The 23,366-nt window shown below is 32.8% G+C and overlaps 4 protein-coding genes and 1 non-coding gene across 9 annotated transcripts; 3 read left to right on the forward strand and 2 right to left on the reverse strand.

Annotated features, from left to right (window-relative positions):
* Positions 1–1,295: 1,295 nt before the first annotated feature.
* Positions 1,296–8,695, reverse strand: LOC107421211 (RNA-dependent RNA polymerase 6). Of its 5 annotated transcripts, none has more exons than XM_016030393.4 (3): positions 8,538–8,695; positions 3,104–5,894; positions 1,296–2,522 (listed from the first exon to the last, which is right to left on the reverse strand). In XM_016030393.4, exons 2-3 carry the CDS (start codon positions 5,819–5,821, stop codon positions 1,647–1,649), a joined length of 3,594 nt encoding a protein of 1,197 aa, XP_015885879.3. In that variant the 5' UTR covers positions 5,822–5,894; positions 8,538–8,695; the 3' UTR covers positions 1,296–1,646. The 5 variants fall into 5 exon arrangements, with proteins under 5 accessions (XP_015885879.3, XP_015885883.3, XP_015885880.3 ...); XM_016030397.4 differs by having other exon boundaries at positions 8,510–8,660; XM_016030394.4 differs by lacking the exon at positions 8,538–8,695 and adding an exon at positions 6,380–6,964.
* A 5,455-nt stretch (positions 8,696–14,150) lies between these two features.
* On the forward strand, positions 14,151–17,763 carry LOC107421204 (SPX domain-containing protein 2). Its single transcript, XM_016030387.4, has 3 exons — positions 14,151–14,696; positions 16,555–16,681; positions 17,066–17,763. The coding sequence occupies exons 1-3, from the start codon at positions 14,361–14,363 to the stop codon at positions 17,503–17,505; spliced, it is 903 nt and encodes a 300-aa protein (XP_015885873.3). The 5' UTR covers positions 14,151–14,360; the 3' UTR covers positions 17,506–17,763.
* Positions 17,764–18,289: 526 nt separating this feature from the next.
* On the forward strand, positions 18,290–18,362 carry TRNAR-CCU (transfer RNA arginine (anticodon CCU)). The gene has a single exon. It is a non-coding gene; the product is annotated as a tRNA-Arg (tRNA).
* A 381-nt stretch (positions 18,363–18,743) lies between these two features.
* On the forward strand, positions 18,744–20,188 carry LOC107421207 (probable carboxylesterase 17). The gene has a single exon (XM_016030390.4). It carries the CDS (start codon positions 19,068–19,070, stop codon positions 19,998–20,000), a length of 933 nt encoding a protein of 310 aa, XP_015885876.3. The 5' UTR covers positions 18,744–19,067; the 3' UTR covers positions 20,001–20,188.
* A 143-nt stretch (positions 20,189–20,331) lies between these two features.
* Positions 20,332–21,610, reverse strand: LOC125422897 (protein BUNDLE SHEATH DEFECTIVE 2, chloroplastic-like). Its single transcript, XM_048475374.2, has 5 exons — positions 21,429–21,610; positions 21,220–21,305; positions 21,015–21,078; positions 20,791–20,887; positions 20,332–20,563 (listed from the first exon to the last, which is right to left on the reverse strand). Exons 1-5 carry the CDS (start codon positions 21,484–21,486, stop codon positions 20,485–20,487), a joined length of 384 nt encoding a protein of 127 aa, XP_048331331.2. The 5' UTR covers positions 21,487–21,610; the 3' UTR covers positions 20,332–20,484.
* Between the last annotated feature and the right edge of the window lie 1,756 nt (positions 21,611–23,366).

The raw sequence follows: 23,366 nt of genomic DNA on the forward strand, positions 1-23,366 counted from the left end.
GACGTTCAAAAAGAAAATAAAAAGGCATTTAGAAGTAAGTGCATAAAAATTGCTCCACTTGTGTTACTATGCTCATTTTAGCTACCAGATGCCTCCAAGCTTCTGTTTCAGTAAAATGATCCCTATCATCCAGTCTATTTATGCTAAACCATTGTTTTTGTTTGAAATCTAACAACCTATGGGAGGTGCTCTAATTTTTTTTTTTTTTTTAAATAATAATAAGAAACAACCTTTCATTGATAGGAATTCAATACAAAAGGCTTTGAAGGTGCTCTAATGACATTTGGGCACTATTTTTACAAATTTGAATATCTAAGTATTTTCTTTTATAATGTTGGATTAACTGGATTGGATAGGATTGTTTCAAAATTTTTATTGAATTGAGCTTAAAATAGTTTAGTCTAATCCATTATAGTTCTGCATTCCAAGTGGATCTTTTATGTGAGAAATAAAGATAGAAATTTTACATCAAAAAATTGCTGTCTCCAAGATGGTTCCATCTACAAGTGCCAGAAGTTCAAAAAACCCAATCTCCCACTTTCAACTAGCAGTTACCCCATATTGTATGGAAAATTTATTTTCTTCAACAATATAAGATCTGAAGCTGACGTTTATTCTTTTTCTTTTTTTATGGCAACTTGACAAACAACAAAGAGAAAATACTAAAACAGAAGAACATGAAAACAAGATTATGAGAATGAGAGCAGAGAAACAATCCCAAAATACTCACTTAGACCATTTAATACCATGGAAGTATCAAATACTTTAGCATAATTTATAAGATCTGAAGCTAAGCAATACCTTCTCTTTCTTTCTTTTTTTTTTTTTTTTTTTTTCATGGCAATTTGACAACAAAGAAAACAAAAGAAGAGAAAATACTAAAACAGAAAAACATTAAAACAGCTTATGGGAGAGAGAAAGAGAGCATAGAAACAATCCCAAAGTGACCATCTATACCAATGATACTATGGAAGTAGAGTTAAAATGGTCGACATAGATATCCATAGAATAGGAGCTGGTATTTGAGAGGCTACTTTAAATCTTACTTTCAGAAGCAAATGAAAACAGGACAGAACACAGATAACAGGATTTGGATGATGACATGTAATGAATGGAATAGAAGTGAACAACTATGGGAATCCTACCTATCCCAAACCATAAATAGAGCACCAAGATCTAATGGAAGAAGTAGAACCATGTGTACTATAGTTATTTGACCTTATTTGCTCTAAAGCCTCTAATCGAGTAGCACGGTGATGATTTTTTAATTATTGAAACAGATGTAAAAGCTGATGTCATATCTTTCAATGCTTCAATTTATTGAACAAAAATTATGTATGCCTTCTGCAACCTTGTTCAATAAACAGAGGAAAGCAAAGGTGACAACACACACTTCACCAATCATATCACTTACATTACACACAAAAGAGAATTTTCAGAGGCATAGACAGATTTTGGAGCAAAGTAACATCTGTTTAATAACAAGTAACATACCCTTGTAGCTCTAGCTCTTATAATTCAAAAGGAATATCCAAAAATAGTAAACCAGGCTTACAAAAGCTTACCTACGAATTGGCAGAATGGCCTTGCCACCATAAAGATTGAAGCAGCAGGAGACATCTCTCTTAAAGCGAGTCAAATGCTGGTCACATCCGATCAGAAAGATACTTCCCCAGAGCGTTGATTGGCTTATCACAGTCAACATTTCCAACTCCACGGCACCTAATCTTGATCCGTGTAAGGTAATCAGCTGCAATCCATGCGAAACTTAACATCACCGCATACCTAGAACCATCTGGTTCTTGCAAGTCCAATGATTTCTTCACCCATTCAGGATGGTAAGTGACCTGGTACCATGCCGATGCCTTCTGCTCATAAATAATATTTTTCTCATCATCAGAGAGTTCCTCAAACTTTTCTTCCATCTTCTCAAAAATTTGCCTAAATTCCTTTTTCAGGGCACTGTAAGAGTGCTTCAGCCTCTCCTTAAGTTCCCCTTGCTTCCTGCTGCTGTACTTTGGCATGGACCAAATGTGCCCAGTTACAACCTCTTCTTCTCTGTTTACTTTGTATTGTCCCAGTAAACCATTCAGCTGCCCATCATAAGAGCACTTTTGCTCCCATGCATCAACGATGAAATCAGATGCTCCTGATACCTCAAGATCTATATCGTAAGGGATATCACTAGGAAGAAAATTTATCTCAGAAGATGCTGTCACATCTTCATCATAAGCATCTTTAATCTTCCGATAGAGTTTTCCCAAAATTTTATTTGACTTGTAGGACTGGTACTCATCTTTTCCCATAAAATCTGGGTATAGCTTGGGTTTAAGATTAAAAGGCATGGTAACAATTTTACCAGTTTTCGGAAAATCAACTGCTGTAGCTGCCAAGTCTGCTAGTTTTAGGCACTTCTCATCCAATGCCCCATGCTCGCTGAGATCAGCGTGAACCACATGGGCATTGCAGATGGTCCCAAGGTTCTCATTTACCATGTTTTTGGAGAAAAATTCTATTATGTCCTGAGGATAAACAGAATGACAATAAACTTACCCACATCAAACTGGGAATGTAAATAATTATAAACCACAGAGAAAGGCCTAAATTGATCTAAAATTTAAAAACTATGTTAAACCGACCAAGACAGATTACTGGCTTTGAGAAATGATTACAGTCAGACATTCTTAGAGTTAGTAGTGCCATGCCATCAACTAAATATGTGGTGCCATCTAACATGTTAAAATGAAGGTAGGAAAGAAACTTGTTTATTGTTAAATCAGGATACAAAAATGTCCTGGAAGCACAAAATTTAGATTATGCTAATTGTTCATGGACTGTAACACTAAAATTGTCAACATGTCAATGAAATTTACTTAGAATTTAGGAGTATGGCACCGGCTTATCCAATGTAATGAAATTAATCTCCCCTAAAGTCTTGATTATTGAAGCATACCTAGGTATTGAAAGGATTTGTATTTTAAGAATTTTTTATAAATTATCTAACATTCAAGAAAGATTTTATATGTACAAATTACATCATGTTCCGAAAATATTCCAGCATAGAATTTATATCTAAAACTAATGGAGGTAGGCAGATAAATACCTCTTGAGTGACTGGACGTGTCAATTGTTTGGTTTCAGCAGCATCATACTGCATCGGTATCCAGCTCTTCTTACTAGGAGGAATAAGATTTTCATCCCATGTGACAAAGTAGAGGTCACCATCAAGGTCACTTCCAGAAGCTTCATTTGTATGAGGCCTTTCACCCTTTTGAGGGAAAACAAGGCAATCATATAAATGGTGCAAGTCAGGGACATCTACTGCCTCCAAAATCCTTACATCTCCTGGGTGTAGACAAGGATTCTTTGCTATCACCACAAAACCCTTGATGACTTCAAGATTATCATTTCTCTCATTAAACCTAGAACCATGCTTTGAGAAACAATTTTCAAGCGACGGGTTAGACACTTGGATAAAGCACTGACCTTGTTCAAGTACCCCTAGCTCATCTAGACAGCCCATGAGCCATCTCCCAGAAGGAACAAAAATCCTAGCCTTTTCCCGTAGGCCCCAAAGCTGTGCAGCTCGTATGCAGGTTAACATGCCTCGTAGATGAGGTTCTTTTTGGGGGCTGAAACCTGCACTCAACATTATTGCTGCCACATTTCCTTGCTCAGCACAAGATGCTGTGAGAACATCAAAAGCTATGTCTGTGTCTATAAGCATCTGGTTTAATTTGAAAATCATAGTTTCCTGCATGTTCCAGAATATCTCATCTGAAACATTCAATGCTGACAGCAAGGTGACAATCTGCCTGTTTAGGAAACCAGGCTGAAACCTAGTCCAAGAACAAATTTCCAAAATAGTGTGATTGGACTGAAACTTGTCCATGCTAGGCCTCAAAGAAAGTCGAGCCCCATCATCATCCGTTGGTTTCCAGCAAGCAACGACCCCTTTAAAGCCAGCATATCTAATCTGATAAGCGCATGGTGGATTTCTTTCCAGCTTCAATTTCTGTGCAACTTCCAGTGCAAGATCAGGAGTAATCTTACCAATCCCATCAGAGAAAGTGTATCCATTTCTCTTAATATCAGGAAATCCACGATTGACCTGCGTTGATGGAACTTCTACAGAAGCATATGTGGACGAAAAGCACAGACCCATCCTAGCAGCACACTTTGCAACATTTCTGTTGGTGAACCTCCCCATCCAACTTTTAACTTCGAAGACATTTATGTTCTTGTCTTCAGCAAAAAACCAGACAGAGCGGTCCCTCAACTGATTGGAAGAGAATGCCAAAAAAGAGTATTTCCGACCACATAAGTAAAATCCATTGGTCAGAATGCTCTTAATCCTTTGGAATACTTTGGTTTTCTGAGGAAAGGAGTTTGATGTGATTTCCCTTACAATAGAAGCTACATGATAGGTAAGAACATTTGAATTTATCGTCTGCATGCCTTCATCCATAAAGGTAACCCTTAAAAACCGATCAGCCACTTCTTTATAGTTCCTAAGAACCCTATTGGAGAGTTCAACTTCTGGTGGAAGACAATAGGCTCTAGTTGGGGTAATTACTAACCGACGAACTTCAGCAATATCATCCAACCGTTTAGGTTTCTTGAAAAGCTTTGGATCCCTTAGCAACCATTCTTGTACAACTTTCAACCTCCTACAGGCATCAAAAACTGGGCGCTTGTAGGAAGATATGTGCTTTAGTGCAGCCACATTGACCTCCTTCATCTGGTTTCTCAATAAATTAAAGAAACCATCAGAAATCTGGTGCTGATTAAATATACCCTTGTGTATCACAGCATTCACAAGGAACATCGTCTCAAAGTCAATATCTTCTTTATAATGAATACAGAAGAAAGGATCTGACATGGGCATATCGAAATCAGGTTCTTTCTGGATCCTAAGTGGCCATCTGAGGCTGTCATGATGGACCCGTCTTTCTCGAAGATAACTTATGGCCTTCTTTAACTTTGCACCATGGCGAGGTGGGATTGAAATCCTGTATGAATTGCTACGCCCAATGGCCCCACTAGGAGTAAAATCTGTTGTTCGGATCCAAGGATCATCATCATCCAACATATCATATGGAACTGAATCATCAATATCATCATCAGCAGTTCTATACCAAATGCGGGGCGCTGAATTCAGCTGCAACAAAAGGACTAGATATGATGTATCTGTATATTGTTTGAACTCATTGATGTCTCTGACCAGGAATTCCATTTTGAAATCACATTTTATTACTGCATGATTGAGTGAACCTTTAAATGAGAAAGCAGTATCCCTTGTGAAACAAAACTTGCATGTCCCATCAAAAGGATCGACAAGAAAATCAACCCCATAAGGAGGTCCTCTCCAAGCAATAAAGAACTGATCTCGGGTTACTAAAGTTCCAATATCAACAACCACATCAGACAACTTAATTGGAGTAGTGGTTCTCCTCCTTTGGTTCAAGCGATATGGATTCTCTGGCCCCAAACTTACCTTCAATGGTCGATCATTCAGAATAAGCTCACAACGACCTGCAGCATCTAGAATCCATTTTGCTGATTCAGCCAAGGCAAAATGCACAAAAGCATGGGGCTCCACTTTTTTATAATCATCTTTTCTCTCGATAGCTGCAGTATCAATGGTATAATCTGGATAGGACTCTGGAGGTGTCGAAGAAGTTTTCAATCTACACCTGTAAACAAGCCCAATTTCATCTTCCAAGAAGTCCGAAAGATCCTTTGCTCTGACATGACGGTCAAATCCACCAAGACTAACTTGAGTTACCACCATCTGTTTTTCATTTTCCTTAGATCCCATTTTCTCCCCAAAAAAAAGTCTGCTAAGTTATTACCCTGCCACTACTCTTTTCAGAGTAAATTACGGAGCGAACCTGATATGGAAGACACAACATTCACAACACAAGTAATCCAGAAAAATAAGAAACAAATAGAAACCATTCACCTTGAATTACAAATCAGATAACTTTAACAGATTCAACTAGAATACTTATTTAAACTAGTCCTAGTCCTAACAAGCGTATATAAAACTAAAACCACACCTTTATTTTCTTACTTAGCCCTCATCCTCATAAAATAAAAGACACAACATTCACATAAGTAGTCCATAAAAGTAAGAAACAAACAGAAAACCATTCATCTTGAATTAGTAATCAAATAACTTTTAACAGATTCAACTAGAAAACTAGAACACTTATTTAACTGGTTCTGGTTCAAACAAATGTATGTAAAACTAAAACAACAACTTTATTTTCTTACTTTGCCATCATCGCAACTATTCCATTAAAAAAAAAAAAAATTACTATCATGTTATTGTATGATAGACTTCAAACAAATTTAATACCCAGACCATAGTTACCACATTCGCTCAACACCCCTGATTCGTCAATATCAACGACCCCCAATTGCCCAAAAAAATTAAAAAAAGAAGTAGAAGACTGGGATTTTGGATTAAAAGAGGGGATGGAGAGAAGTCCAATGACTAACACGCAGAGGCTCAGTCAGAGCTGTGGAGGAGCTTCTCCAAATCAAAGCATCCAAATCAGAACAGCGATGGAGGTCGTTAGGAATCGTTCACTTAAATTTGAAGTTTCCCCCAAAAAATAAAAATTGCAGTTTTGAGACGTAGGTCGCGTGAGGAAGAAGAAGTGTTGAAGTTAGAACCCTATGAATCACCTAAACAAACGATGCGTTTTGGAGGAAAAAAACAAAAAGCCAAATAGAAAATGGAAAAAAGGGTAGCATTTATAGACACTTGTATCTTTCTCCATTATTCTTTAAATATATAATTTAATTTTTAAAAAAAAAAAGCTATTAATTTTTTTATGAAAATCAAATTAGTCATGTATTTAATTTAAGGGCATTGCTCGTGAGCTTCGTTTAATTGAGGACAATGCTGGACAGCTTCAATTTATTATCACCTAAACTAATTGTTTGAAAAATTCAATTAGTTGTTAATTAAAAATAGTTGTTTCAAAATTTGTAACTAAAAATAGTGGTAAATGTATAAATTAGTTGTTTGAAAATAGTAGACATAATTTAATTTGTCGTCATTGAAAATAGTAGATATAATTTAATTACTTAATTATTTATCTTTGAAGAAATTAAGGATTTACTTTTAAACTAATCAAACAAATGAACATAATTAAAGGTGATAATATAATTACTTAAATGAGTAATCTTGGAACAAATTAAAAGTTTTTTTTTAATTATTTAATGAATAATATTCAAATAGAAACTATTTGTCTTGTGCAAAAAATCTTATGAACATAAAACTTTATGATCCTTAAGACACATAAAAATATGGAGTCTACAAGTGGAATCCACCTGATATTTTGTGTGTTTAAAAACCATAAAAATTCTAGAACCATCTAAATTTTACTGTTCATTTTGAATTACAAATCGAATAACTTTATTAGATTCAACCAGATCACTTTTATTTTCTTTCTTATCCATCCTCATAAAATAATGAACAATATTTAACAAGTATTGCATAAAAAAATTACCATGATGTGATTGTAGACTGACTTCAAAAATTATAATATACTCAGACTTCGCATTTGATGATTAGAAAATGTAGGAAAAGAATACAGGTTGTAGACCCAAAAAATTAAAGTTCCAATGCATGAAATCAGCATAATTTTGTAGTTGCAAACAAAACATTTAGAAAAAATTAATGTTGTTTGACCTCTGACCTGATAAAGTAGCCAATAATTAACTTAGACAGGTGAAATATGAAAGGTTTAGGACAAAACAAAAGAATCCCTCCAAACAACCCAAAGCACAAAAAGTTAAAAGACTCACATAAATCTCTCAAAGGCTAAAAGGTAAATTGGACTCTAATAGTTTGTGTCCTAATGAACAATATGAATTTAGAGAATGGATATAGACCAGTATAAACCATATTAAACCAATTTACCAAAAATAAAAATAAAAATTAATAGTAATAAAGCATTTTATACATCTTCCCCTTCATGAATCTTATAACTTTCCAGTCACATACCCACAGTGCACATACCAAAAATTTACCCCCCAAAACAAAAATAAAATAAAATATTTCAAACTTCATCATTAGAAACCCCTGCCTTACAAAACAAATATTAATCATTTCGAACCTAGCACAATAATTTCACTTTTTTTTTTTAATGCCTCGATTTAGAAAATTAAAGTGTAATGAACCATCTTCCATATTCTTGAAACTTTGTCTTAATTAACCGAAGGAAAAATCGAGTTTTCCACCATAAATTTCCATTTCAGATTCTTTTCTTTCTAATTTTTCATACACCCGTCATTTAGAACCAAACACAAACCTATGAATTTCCACTCTCATTCTCCATCTCTTCACATTTCATTCAATTTCTTTGGAAAACCAGCAAGCCAAAACCGATAATTAAAAATGACAAAATAAAAAAAATTCAATTTTCCACACAAAACCCATATCAGAATACATAAAACAGACTCTGGTTGAAAGAAGAATTCGATAACTTACTGATCAAATAGAAAAGAAACCAACTGACCTCTAGAGCTTTCAGAGTTAAAATCGAAACCAAAGCCAGAAAATGTTTCAATGTATGAGAAAATGAGCCTGGAGGAGGTACTCATAGACCAAACAAAGCGTGTTTTTTGCCTTTATGGTTTTGGTTAGCTTCGTAACCAAGTTGTTTAGAGAGAAAGAGACAGAAATGTCTTTTTTTTATTATTATTATTATTTTTTTTTTCCCCGCTTTGTCTTGTTTTCTATCTTTCTCTCTCCGTTTGGTCTGGTTTTTTTATATTCTATTCCATTTGCTTTGGACGGAGGCTCAGGATCACATGGGAGAGATTATAGTGTGAGAAAAGTTTGATGGTTTGAACAAGAGTCAGTGGGGTCCACTGTACTGAGCGTTTACTCCTACTTGAACTGAAATTTTATCATAATTATACTTAAATTTCATAATTTTAGAACATTATTATTAATTTTTCCTCAATCTCTATATTCATCAAAATAAATATATATGGCAGCAAATTCACTGAACATTGTTGAAATCTGGGAGAATTATTGAGAACCCAAAAATAAAAAAAATAAAAAATGGTGGAAGAGAAAGTAGGGAGAAGCTGCGGAAGAAGACAATTTACCATGAGAATTGCGTGGGTTGTAAGTTAGACAAAGCATAGAGTGTGGCAACGCGGTTTACTAATTAATGGTCTCTTTTAAATTGAAGTTACAATCAGATCCAATGGTTTGAACTGAAGATTATTATATCTTATATGCAAAAATTTTGGATTCTTTCAAATTTGCCCCTATATTTAAACAATGTTACTGGAAATAACTAAGGCTAAAATATGGTAACTTTGGTATAAAAATTTTCAGATTCAATTTTTATTCTCACTTGTTTGATTTCTTCTCTTATTTTGAACAAAATACTACTGAATTTCTGCTTTTTCCAATTCCCATGCACTCTTTTCACCAACCCACTTTCCCACTCAAACCCCTTCCATCTTCATCAATTTTTATTTTTCAACACTTTGCAACATATTAGCTCCTTTAGTGGCCCGACTCATAAAAAGAAAAGATTGCAAAAATTGACACTAAAATATTCTCATACCAACATTAACTATGTTAGGTGTATACAAAAAAATCAACCAACTGGTGAAATCGACCAATCTAATTCAATTTATTCATTTCAATTTTTTCAATGTAATTGAATTGAATCGGTTTTGAAAATTAAAAATAGATTATCGATTCAGTTTAATTTAGTTTTTAAATTAAAAAAACCAATTAAACCGATTCAAATTGAACCAATTAATCATAAAATATAATAAAATTATATTATTATTATATATATATATATACTTAAATTTTATTTTATTATTTATATATCATATCTTTGTTGTTGTATGGGCTTAAAAGTTGATGTATAATTATTATTAAGTTTTAAGTTATGTTTTTTGTTTCAATATTTTTGTATTTATGTATTGTTATTTTTCTTTCTTTCTTTTTTTTTTTTTTAAAATCTATCCATAAAATAATATATATATATATATATATATAAATATATTATATAATAAAAAAATCCAAATTGCTGTCCAAAATTTAAAACAAAAAATACAAAACTTTTCCAAAAAGTCCAAAAATTTTTAAAGAAGCCTAGGCCCAAAACCTATAACCCAAACTGAGCAAAACTGATTATTAATTGGATTGGATTTTATGTACGGATTAGTTCGATTTGGATTAAAAAGAAAAAAAAAAAAAAAAAGCAAACCAACTAATAATTTGATTGGTTCAGTTTGTATAAAAATGTGTCGGTTTGGACTGGTGAACACCCCTGACCGTGCACATACCAAGTGTAAGAGAACCCAACATTCTTTTCTTCTTTTTATAATAATAACAATAACAATATAATAATAAAAATAAAAATAATAAATCTGAAAAAAGTATCTAAGGAGCATAATAATAAGAATAATAATAATAATAGTAATGTTGGAAAATAGGTGGCTCAAACAGGTTCTTATGAACTTACGAATATAAGTTTAATTTGTTTTATTTTATCATAAGGGGGACCCGCTTCAAGATTTTTAACACAATAATGATAAAATAAATTAAATTAAATTAAGAATGGTCATAGGTCTACCTTAATAGAGGAAACCAAAATAAAATATCCATGCAAGTGTATTATTTATGTAAAAAAAAAGTGATAATTTGTGTCATAACATAATAACACATTTGAAAACGACTCGAAATTAATGTATTTTGATTTATTATAAATAAGTTCAGTTTAAATTGTGATCAGCTAGTTTAATATGATTATTAAACATATCTTTTTTAGTTAACATGCTTAATCCAAAATTAATCTGTATTGATCCATTTAATTAAACATATCAACCCAATCCAACATAATTATAACATATTTAAATTATAACTTTAAATATTAAATTGATCATTGATAAAATTTTAATTTAATAAATTTTTATTTCTAAATTACATATTATTGAAACTTATATTATTAATTTTCTTTCATCAATTAAAAAAATAAAGAAATAAAATTGTTAAGATAAATATTTATTCATCTAAATATAATATGTTTAATGAATGTATGAACTTATGAACACCAAAAAAAATGTAAAAATTAATATACCTAAGAGTATTATGGATGTAGAAAATTAAAATATGATTATTAGATTTTATTTTTATGTTATTTTTAGAGAAGTAGTATTATATTTATTATATATATATATGTGTGTGTGTGTGTGTGTGTGTGTATTTAACTATTACGTAAGATTGTGTTTATTATGTTAGTGTAAATCTATAAGTATAATTATATAGTTTCATATATGTTTTTTAACTTATAATTAATTAATAATTAAATCGATTTTAGTTTATTTGAAATAATTAATTTAAATAAGTTGATTTATGTAATTAGGTTAATTTTGTATAAATAGGATTATTTTGATCCAAATTGACCCATTGAATAAATGAATTATACGGACTATATCAAAATACTTATTTATCAAATGAATTGTGTTTAGGTTGATAGCTTTTAATAATCAAACAGATTGTGTCATATTTGAATTGAACAATTTTAACATAATTAATAAATAGTTTGACTCCAGAAAGACAATTAAATAACATAAATTGCTACCCTAATTCAAACTTATGTTCTTATATTATGCTTAAACCCACTTACTTGAACGAGGCTCATCTACATGCAAACCTAATAACTTAAATTGTCTCACTTGACCCAATTCTTAAACCCAAATCTTTGATTCAACACCAAGCATTTTTATTATTATTTTATCACTTTTCTATTATTTTAAATGTTTATGCCAATGTATATATATTCATTTACATATTAGAGTGCTGCATATAAATACATATGTATGCATACTTTTCCACATTAAAATTATATTTGCTTATATATAAGTGTATTCATTTTATGTATTTCAAGTTATATATTTATTTTGCTTATATGTATATATTCTCTTAGTTTTGGCATATATTTATACAATCCGGTTCCAACGAAGATGATAATTTGAGGATAACGTAGGGATGCACATCCCATAATATGGTGTAGGACAAATTCACTTTCAAAATATGTTGCGTGATGTTGTAAAATGTTGCAGGATATTGTAAAATGTGCATTTTCATTATGTCCTCAACTTAACATTCTTATTAGAATTTAGCTATACGTCTACATATCTATATATTTGTATATATTATATAATTTCCAAGACACTTTTAGCATCTTTTTTATATGAAAATAATATATTTTATTGAATACTTTAATTTTACAATTAAACATTTTTCTAAACATTTTTTTTTTTTAATAAAATCCTACTTCTCATTACTAAGAAAAGAAGGCTCTTTTGTCTTCTCAATGAGCTTTTCCACCTTATCAGGTACCTTAACAGAAAGAGAGAGAAGTATGAGGAATAAGAGAAGCTATCCCATTTGGATCTCCTCCCCAACCCAGATTGAAAAAAACACCTATATATCCTAATGTCCTCTAAAATGCTATAGTCCATCATATTTCATCTTTTTTAATACCAAACGAGGAAAACAAACCATCTCTACCACTTTACCTCTTTTCTATACATTATTTAGGGGTAGATATAGATTGAATTAGTTCGGTATTCAGTTCGGTTTTGGACTGAAATATAATCTAATTCATACTGTTCGGTTTACGTAATATAGAATTCAATCCAAACCATTAAAAGCTTCAAATCCAAACTAAACCAAACCACTTATGATTGGTTTAAAAAAAAAAAAAAACTCTTCAATGCAAAATAAAGAAAAAAATGTAGCTGAGTTTTTAAGAGCAGAGAATGAACTTGGTGGTGGCGATAGCAAGCATGTTTAGGGCTTCATATTTTCGTTTAGGAATTGGGAATTGGAAATATGTTACAAAAATATTAAAAATTAATGGATATGTTAAAAAATATTAAAAATTAATATATAAGAATAAAAAAATATAAAAAATATATAATTTTTTAATTATATAATATATGGTTTAGATTGGGTTTATATCATCAATTTTAAACCAATCCAATCCAAACAAATTTTGATATTTTTGAATCCAATCTAATCCAATTTATGTAAAAATTCAATTCAAACCGCTAAAAGGGGATTGGATTGGACGGGTTGGATTGGATTTTACCACCCCTACCATTATTATTGAGTTTCTATCTTTGTTTTGTGAGTAAAACATGTTTTATGGTCAAAAATCAATCCAAGAGAGGGGTTTTAGCCTTACTATTTAAGGAGAAGCTTTTCCTTTCCAAAAGGATCTCTTCTTCTCCCATTTTTTTTATTTTTTTCTTCTACTTATCAAAAACGAGGCCTTAAAAGGCTTAGTAATAATCATTTTGTATATACAAATCCATATTTTTCTTTCATCAAAATGATAACATGATGCTTTCTCTTTAACAAGTTATCATTATTAGTTATTCCTCTTAGAAAGAACTACTCCTTTAACTATATTATTAACTTTGCTCTCTACCTTTTCTTGAAAATTTTCCTTTATTTTCCATTACTATGGAAATGTTTCAATATATATTTATATCACATTCACACAAAAAAAAAAAAAATTGCATTTTTATGGCATATAAGCTGATTCATTTTATGTTTAAAAAGATGGTACAATTTCAACCAATAAAAAAAATGGTGTAAATTTCATTTTTAAATATACTGTATTATACTAATTTTTTTTTTTAAAAATAAAGAAACTTTGTTTTTTGTTTTGGATTTCTTTAGCATTTTTCTAGAGTTTAGGACTCGGTAATTCTTCAAAATCAACATAAAAAGGAAGACATCCGATTTGGATCTATCAAACCAAAAATCCAACATGTAAGAAGGCCTTCCATACAACTCCAATTCAAAAAGTCTTGTAGAGCCTGTAGCACACATTTAGACCCCACCAATTATAACCTAACTTTTTTTTTCCGAGAAGGAATTGACCAATAAACCAAATAACGGCTAAAAGAAATACAGAGAAAAGGGAGAATAAAAAAAAGTACAATACCGCGTAAAGGAAGAGGCAGAGGACTCAAGCAATCAATTCAGGAGGAAAAGAAATAAAATAAATTTAATTATTTATAATATAACATATATTTAAAGAACTATTTATACAGAAATAAATATTTTAGTTTATCAAACAAGGAGTATATTCCCTTAGAACCCACTCGACGAATATTCTAATTCCCACTCTTTATAATCTATTTTACATCCTCTTTACCATTTTTCTCTTTCTCTCTCTCTAAACTCCGTCGTTGATCGAACGCCGGAAATTTTGTTGCCGTTCACCCAGCTTTCCCGCCGGCGAGAGTGTAAGCAAGTTAGAGCGATTTGTCTGTGCGGCGAGACCATGAAGTTCTGGAAGAGCCTCAGCAACCTGATTGAAGAAACGTTGCCCGATTGGCGGGACAAGTTTCTGTCGTACAAGGACTTGAAGAAGCAGTTGAAGCTGATTTACCCTAAGGACACCGGAGATAATAAGCCTCCTCCCGCCAAAAAGACCAAGCTTTCCGACACCGGCGACGGTGTTGGTGGTGGTGGGGATTCCGTTGAGGCTGAGATTAACGAGGAAGGCGGCGAGGTGACGAAGGAGGTCAGCGATTTCGTGAGGCTGTTGGAGGAAGAAATCGAGAAGTTCAACGGCTTCTTCGTTGACCAAGAGGAAGAATACGTTATCAAATGGAAGGTAAATTTTTTTTTTTTCACATTTCTTGATTGGGATTGGAGTTTTTGATTCTTTTCTTGTGAAATATGGTTTGTGTATAGGAAAATGTTTAGGGCATTTTTTTTTTCCCCTTTTGTTCAGCGGGAATGGAAAAAAATTTGTTGATAAATTGTACGGCCGTTTCTTTGTCTGGAAAATAACGAGAATTTGTTTGTCGAATCTTGAATTTGGAGGTTAATCCTTTCGTAGATTGAGATATCGGCATTATGGGGTTTCAGAGGATTGCTAAGAAATGTTTTTTTTTTTTTTTTTTTTTTTTGGTTTTATATTTATTTATAATAAGATTCGTTTGCAATTCAATACAAATTGCTTAGTCCTTGAGTAGTTAACTTTGAAATTTGAACCTGAAACATGTTCCACATTTGGGATTTTGGAGTTCTTTTCTTTTTGCCATTCTTTATTCCAGTCGCAGTTATCTTACACAGCCACTTAAAAATCAGGGACAACTTTTGTTTTCATTAGCTTTGCTTATCTATGTTGTAACAGAAAGCATCAGAAATTGTCATCATCTAGTGCATGAACAGCAAGCGGATAAATTAGATTATTAAAAAGTATTATTCACTGATATAACTAGTAAATGTTTGTTAGCCCTGATAAAATAAATAAATTATTACTATAAATGATAAAGAAGTGCTTTTCCGAGCTTTTTTTATTTTTTATTTTTTTTTTAATAATGTTCCAGTGGCAATTATTCCATTTCATTCAGGGTAGAAACGACTAAGTAACTTGATTCATTAAACAGTTATCCTTCCACTCAGCATTGTTAGATAGTGGTCTTGCAATCAAGCCCCTTTCTTCTTTTCCTAGCAAAAAAGGGCTTCTTTCTCTGTCGGGCCCTATTATACATTTCCACCCTCTGTTACCTTTTGCGGTGCCTATGCCCCTATTGGAACTGTCTACCTGAGGCTGTCCCTTGGCCGTTAGGTCTTGACACAAGGTTAGAATTATTTCTCTTCCAAACTGTGTGTCTCACTGATGGCTCAGGCACCACTAGACGCAGGCCTTACAAGGCATTTATCATCCTTACGGAATTTCTACCAAGTGTTTTATGCATTATATAGGGCTTCTGTTTTTTTTTTTTTTTTTTTTTTTTTAAGTGGGAAATCTGTAGTATAGTCTTGTTGTATTGGTTTGCAGACCAACTAATTATGTTATTTGTCAAGCTAATCTATATATATATATATATATAATTTTTTTTTCTATATATATATATATATATATATTTTTTTTTTTTCTAACTTTGTGGAGAGCGACTTGAGTCCATTTATCCATGTTGGATGGTGTGGTTTTATTTCTATTTTATTTTTTTCCTTTTTTAACTGGAGGGAGGTAGGGAGGGTAGGAATGCTTATCGTTGTCTTGATTGTTTTTGTGATCTAGGTTAGTGAGTCAAATGTCCACACCTTTTCAGAATTAAAAATCTGTATTGTTGCAAGCTAAGTTTCTCATTGTCTTGTATATTGCAACATTTTAATTGTCATTACGCTGGTAAGTTGGATGCTTAAACAAATTTGCATCTGCTTAAAGTGTTAAATATTTGTTTGATTCACAAGCACATTCAAGTATTCGTTCTGCTTCTTACATTGGGTGTTTCTCTTTGTGTGTGGTTATGCACTTGTCTTTTTGCAATTTTATATGGTCGCTGCTTTTTATCACATTTTCACATGAATTGTTGGATCTCATCATAAGTATCTTTTTAGAGTTACCAATTGTCATGGATGCTGTTGGAACTTCACTGGGTGGTTAAAGGTTTTGTGTTACAGGTGATTTTTTTTGTTAAGTTTGTTTATTTTCTGTCTTTTCCGCTTTTGGAATGCAGGAGCTGCAAGATAGAGTAGCAAAGGCTAAAGTATTGAATGAGGATTTGACAGATGTAGGGAGGGAAATTGTGGATTTTCATGGAGAAATGGTTCTGTTAGTAAATTACAGCACCCTTAACTATACAGGTAATTTTGTATGTCTTCTGGCTGTGAACAATGTTTCTAATGATCACACTATTTTAATGTTTTCAGTCAAAAAATAAATAAATTGTTTGATTCTTGTTTGAAAGGATGCAGTGTGGGGTTTAAGTAATTTATTGCATTATGATGATTACGGTAGTTTTCTTTGCATAGAGATAATTTAAATCCAGGATGAGTTTTGATGCTTGTAATAGTAGAACAAAGTACATGAGAGTAAAAATCTAAAAGGAAGACATTAGGTAAACTATGAAGAGATTGGTTAAAATTTGTTATTATGTTTACATGTTTAATTTTGTTCCTCTCACTCTCTCTCTCATTCTCTCTCTCTCTCTCTAGATCTTGACTTTGGTTCTGATATGCTATTCACAGGACTAGTGAAAATAATGAAGAAATATGACAAGAGAACTGGTGCTCTTATGCGTATGCCCTTTATCCAACGTGTACTGCAACAACCATTCTTCAGTACTGACCTGCTTAACAAGCTTGTGAAGGAATGCGAGATGATGCATGATCATCTCTTTCCCAAAAACGATACACCAAACTCCCCTAAGGCAACAACTGTTGGAGAAGGCTGCGATTCCACTGTTACCAATGATAATGGAGAAAGGCCGCTTAAAGTTCCAAAGGAGCTTGCTGAAATCGAGAATATGGAGAGCACATACGTTAAGCTAACTTTATCAGCTTTGCGAGTCTTGAAGGAGATACGGAGCGGAAGCTCTACTGTCAATGAGTTTTCATTGCCCCCTCTGCAGGGTAATGCAGCAGATGATTTGAAGAACATACCTGTTATAGAACAGACTGCCAAATAAATCACTTGAGCAAAATTTGGGATTGGAGACGCTCTTATTCCACCTTTTTTGTGTTTTGTGATATCGTCTTGTACATTAATTGATACCATGAGATACCAACGTAGACGTCTACTAACCATATCCAATAGGACCACTTTTCTTGTATTTTTTTTTTTTTTTGGTAGAAAAATGCTTCAAGACATTAGTTTGAATGTATAGACAGTAATCAGGCTTTTGATCATTATGAAATAAGGCGAGTGTAAATCCATGCTTGTTGATCAGAGTCTTGATTTTTTTTTTTTTTTTTTTTTTTAATTTTTCGGTAATAACGACATTTCACCCCTTCTACAATACAAAATTGTGCACTTTGCCTCCGATATTATAAGATCTCTCATATTGTCTCCTAAAGCATTACTTTTCTATCAATTAAGTTCAATCATGCATTTCATATATTTATTGATGAAATTAAACATACACAACTCATATAACTTTGCTTATAAACTGTCTTATGTAACTTTGTTTACAAACTGTTTTATCAGATATATGCATATCAACGTTTGCGAAATATACTAAGGAAAATTGTATGATTGGTCTAAACTAATAGCAAAATAATCTTTTAGGGGCCAAAATGAAAATACTTTGTAGCTTGTAGGGGGCAAATTTGCAGAAGGCAACATAATTTGAAAGGAGTAAAATTCACCCATTAATAAAAGTTAAATATGCCTCCATCAACCCTTATCAATCTTGTTTTCTGCTAGCTATTACAGTTATTTATATATATGTATATAATTAAAGAGGACATCAGGCGCCTGTAGCTCAGTGGATAGAGCGTCTGTTTCCTAAGCAGAAAGTCGTAGGTTCGACCCCTACCTGGCGCGTTATGAAATTTTAATTTGAACTCAAATAAACATATTTAGGAGTTCTGATTTTTCTTTTTTCTTTTTTTTTTTTAAACCCTTCTTTTCCTAATTAGTTTTGGCATGAATTAAACATATTTCCATTCTGACTCTAATATTATGTTTGTTTTGTTTGAGTTGTAATCTCATTTTCTTATGATTTGAAAACAGGTACCCTCAAAATGTTTCATTTTTTGAGTTAATAAAAAAACTATATTCACTTTTTTTATTCATAAATTTTGTATTAGAAAACAATATACCGAATTTTGAAATTTATCATAACGAAGTATCATTTTTGCGACCAGTAAAACTAATTTGGGATGATAAATAAGACACAAAAGCCCAAATATTCCAATGCACTTTTTTCATGACTGACCTAACAAATTCCTCATTCAATTATGCAAATAAATTTGGGCCCTGCCCTACCAAACTCAGGGAACTTTCATGTGAACACAGTGTCATATCACCTACTTTCTGTACTCTTTTTGCGTGAAAACAGGTTTTTTAAAAAAATAAAAAAAAAAATTGCAATCTACCATGCATTTACCAATCCAAATTTATATCTATACCCTGCAAATATTTCTCTATTCTACTAAAGTGGTTTATAATAACCCCACCAATTCCACGGACTTTTAATGTTAATCTGTTTGTTGCATAAACATCTTCCACCATCTAAAGAAGAAAAGAATGTCCATAGTTGCAGAAGCTCCAGGCTTTCTCCAAGTTTTTTCTGATGGATCTGTAAAACGCTTTGCACCACAAGTAGTCGATGCCTCAGAAGAATCATCAAAGGGATATAGGTTCAAGGATGTGGTAATTGACCCATCAAAACCAATAACAGGAAGGATATTTCTCCCTGATACTCCAAGATCCACTACTCAACTACTTCCACTAGTAGTCTATTTCCATGGTGGTGGATTCTGTTTTGGCTCAACCACATGGGCTGGCTACCATTATTTCCTTGGAGATTTCTCGGTTGCATCCCAATCCATTGTTGTTTCTGTGGACTATCGTTTGGCTCCAGAGAACCGGCTACCAGTAGCTTATGAAGACTGCTATAGCTCACTTGAGTGGCTTAGTCACCAAGTAAGCACCGAGCCTTGGCTGTCTGGAGCGGATCTTTCCCGGGTGTTTCTTTCCGGGGATAGTGCAGGAGGTAACATTGCACATAATGTTGCTGTCAAATACATTTGTGAACAAATCAACAATGTGAAGATCAGAGGATTGGTGTTGATCCATCCTTACTTTGGAAGTGAGAAGAGAACCGAGGAAGAATTGGATGAAGGTGCAGCAGGGCATGTGGCAAGCAATGATATGTTTTGGGGACTGAGTATACCCGAAGGCTCGAACCGTGACTATTTCGGCTGTAATGTTGAGAAGGCAGAGCTGTCTGAGTCTCAATGGAGTCAGTTTCCAGCTGTGATGGTTCATGTGGCTGGTTTAGATTTTTTGAAACAAAGGGGAGTGATGTATGTAGAGTTTCTGCAGAAGAAGCAAGTTAAAGAGGTGAAGCTGGTGGAGGCCGAGGCAGAGAATCATGTGTTTCATGTATTTTTCCCTGAATCTGATGCAACTCGTTTGCTTCAGCAAGAAACGACTGAATTCATCAAGAGCTATTGATAATTCAGATGATCGACACCACAACAAGCAATGCAACAGATTGAAAATGGTCTTTTTTTTTTTCTTTTTTTCTTTTTTTTGCCAGTTCTCTTATTACCTTGACATGGTCATATGGAAAATTGTCATGAATTTTCATTTTCAATCAATGGAATAATGCATTGCCATGGAAACTAGTCCAATTAATTTGTGACTTGGAACAAATAATCATTCATTCGGCTGTTTTACATGATAGAAATGAGTATAGATATGTTGTAAATCATACAAAACGTCCCAAATCTCCTAAATCTATATGTAACAGATTGAACTCAAAATGCAAAGCATATCCTAAGAGTTATATTAGGCTGAAATATCATTTGTGTATTTCCATGAATTAGATTTTGTAAACATATAATTCATACATGCCTAGGTACAAAAACTATATTCAAAATGTACAAACAGATATACAAATCCATGAGATTCCTTAATCACTATACACAATTAGTTTTTACTCATCAAAAGTGCTCATGAAACCTCCAACGAAGCCAGCTCCATTGCAATTCCCACATAGCATATCCTTTTTGCCTCTGCAAAGGCCAAAAGAGGAGATGAATGTAACAAGCAGAAGAGGCTTATTTCAATGACTTCCACTATTCAGACAACATTTCCCATGGCAATAAGCCAATAATAAAAGACATGCGCACACACACACAGATATACAGTTTTGTTTTTCTGGGAACTATCTCTTAGATTATTAAAACACTGTAAGTGACAACTTACTAAATGACTGAAAATTAAAATGAAGTGGAATTACCCGCAAAGCCAGCACGAATCACCGGCTTTAAACTGTCCATTGAAGAAATCAATTGAGTTTACTCCACTACCTTTGCACTGTGAGCACAGAACTGCACCTGCCCATTGAAGAACCCACTTGAATTTCACATATTATAAAAGATTTATACCTCTTTCTTTCAAATTCTTTTTTTATTCCTTTTTTATTTATTTTTTTTTTCCACCTCTTTTCAACAGTCAGCTTACCGTTTCCACCGCAATCAGGACAGATAACACTATTTGGTTTGGTGCTCTTATTATCCTTTACACCCTATGGAGAATCAAAAAGAGAAAAGAAAACCTCAAAACGATATAATAAAAATTTCGGGGTAATCTATAAAATTCATAAAGTTGGTGAAATACCCATTATGAATTCATGCAAAATAAAAAGGAGTAAAATAGAAAAAAGAACCTTAGCTTTCACTTGGCCAAGTTTAGCAGCTGGAAAATTTTGTAACAGGTTGAATCTTGGAACAAGCTTCAGATTTCCATGATTGTCTGTATACAATTAAACAAAAATGTAAATGTGGATAGCTCATGAACAAAAGAACAGGAACATGCTAGACATATGTGCATATAATACATATATATATATATATAGAGAGAGAGAGAGAGAGAGACCTGGTTCAAGTGTGGCTCTCATAGAATTTACAGGTGCTGAGCACAGAAGACAGGCCATTGAAACATATGAAAGCTAAGAGTTTCAGACTCTGTGGTTGAAATGGCTTTGAATCGTAACAATAGGATTAGATTCCGACGAATTGTTGATTTTTCTGAAGGACTGGATTTGGTTGCTGGCCATTATGCTAACTAGGATTTGGGTCCGTACTTTTTGGGCGGTTGGTTTGGTTGGAATCCAAGCCCAGTTACTTAGCAGAAAAAAAGGGGCATGTTTAAAAAATTGAATAACAACCCCAGTTTTTTTTTTTTTTTTTTTTTTTTTCCCTTCAAGTTACATCCAAATTTTTACAATTTCATTGAAAAGGGAATGCTTTTAATGATTATGAATTACCTTCCAAAAAAAAAAAAAAAAAAAAAAAAAAACAACAAAGGTTTCTTGTATTTAAATTTGCTTGTTATTTGCCAATGTGTCAACTATTAAAGTCCTTTTGGTTTAATAAATATGTAAAACCTAGTTCGGATCTTGGATTGATTAAAGTTCAATGGAAAAAGTATGGAAAACTCAAGTAACCAACGACTCATATTGTATCAGCCATAAGGTATAACAACATTAATTCATCCAAATTCTTGCTTCCCTAAAACTACATTCTCTCGGGAAGAAAAGACATGTAAAAAAAAGGTCTGAAAGATTAACCTTCAAGCTAGTTAGACCAAAAAGGAATCCTGAAGTGGTATACAAATGATCTTTTATACAATATTATTTATAATTGTTTGTTTTGTGGGAAAATCTGGGGATCAACAAAATTTGAATTTATTTGACCAAAAACATTTGTTGTATTCTGAATCATACGTACCATACTTCGATCAATCTTCAAACCTACCGGAAACACTGGTTCTACAAGAAGATGGAATCTCACTTGGGACTTCCATGGACACAGTCACAACATCCAACGTATGCCCTCGAGTGAGTTATTGGGTGGAACAGACCCCACAAGGATGAAAGAAACATTGAATGTAACAGTTAAAAACAATCCCAAATGTTGAGCTAACTTGTCCACCAGGACAGGAACATTTCCAACCGAACATTTCCAACAACTTATTTGCAAGTTTAAGAGTTGGTGAGCCTCTCTCTCTTAAAAGAGGTTGAGAATTCATAAGAAAACGAAAATCTTAAAAGATGAGTTCTAAGTATGGACCACAGTCACAACACCCCTGTTAATAACAAGAGATTATTGATCTATCCAGAGCAATCTTAGAACAGACACTTTGGACACTGAAACTCTGCCTTGGACAACCTCTATAGCTATAAAGTTCTACCATAGAAACGGAACATAATGTACAAAAATCTAGACGATGATTTCTAAAATGGAAAACTCATTTTATCTTATTTGATATATTATTACCAAAAACACATACTCCACATTTGGTAACCAAACCGAGCAACCCCATATTATAGTATTCTTAATTTCGACGGTTTGTCTTATGGTAATTTTTCCTGAGGTCCTTACAGTAAATAAAAATAGAGATTGAACCCAACGGCATGTTTCCCAAAATTAGCGACAGCAAAACCATTAAATAATATCTTTGAAAAAGATTAAAAAGGTTTAAGCCTCTAACATAAAATGAAATTAAAAATTCACACACACACACAAAAACTACAGGACTTCACAATTTTTTTGTTTTTCAATCGGACGGAATTACTGTAATGAAAAATATCATCATCCAGAACATCTTCAAATATGATTGGTGAGCATGTCTGTCCTCAAATGCTGAACATAAATAAGCATAACCTATGCATTCAAAAATCGTAAATTCCAATCAAGTGCCAAAAAAGCATTCAAATATCCCAATTAAAATTGACCATTCAACCTATTAAAGCAAGCAGACCTAGCTAACAAAACCCCTTTAGGAACATTTATCTCTGATTCAGCTATTAAA

This window comes from Ziziphus jujuba, chromosome 5 (assembly GCF_031755915.1).
Source record: "Ziziphus jujuba cultivar Dongzao chromosome 5, ASM3175591v1".
NCBI lineage: Eukaryota > Viridiplantae > Streptophyta > Magnoliopsida > Rosales > Rhamnaceae > Ziziphus > Ziziphus jujuba.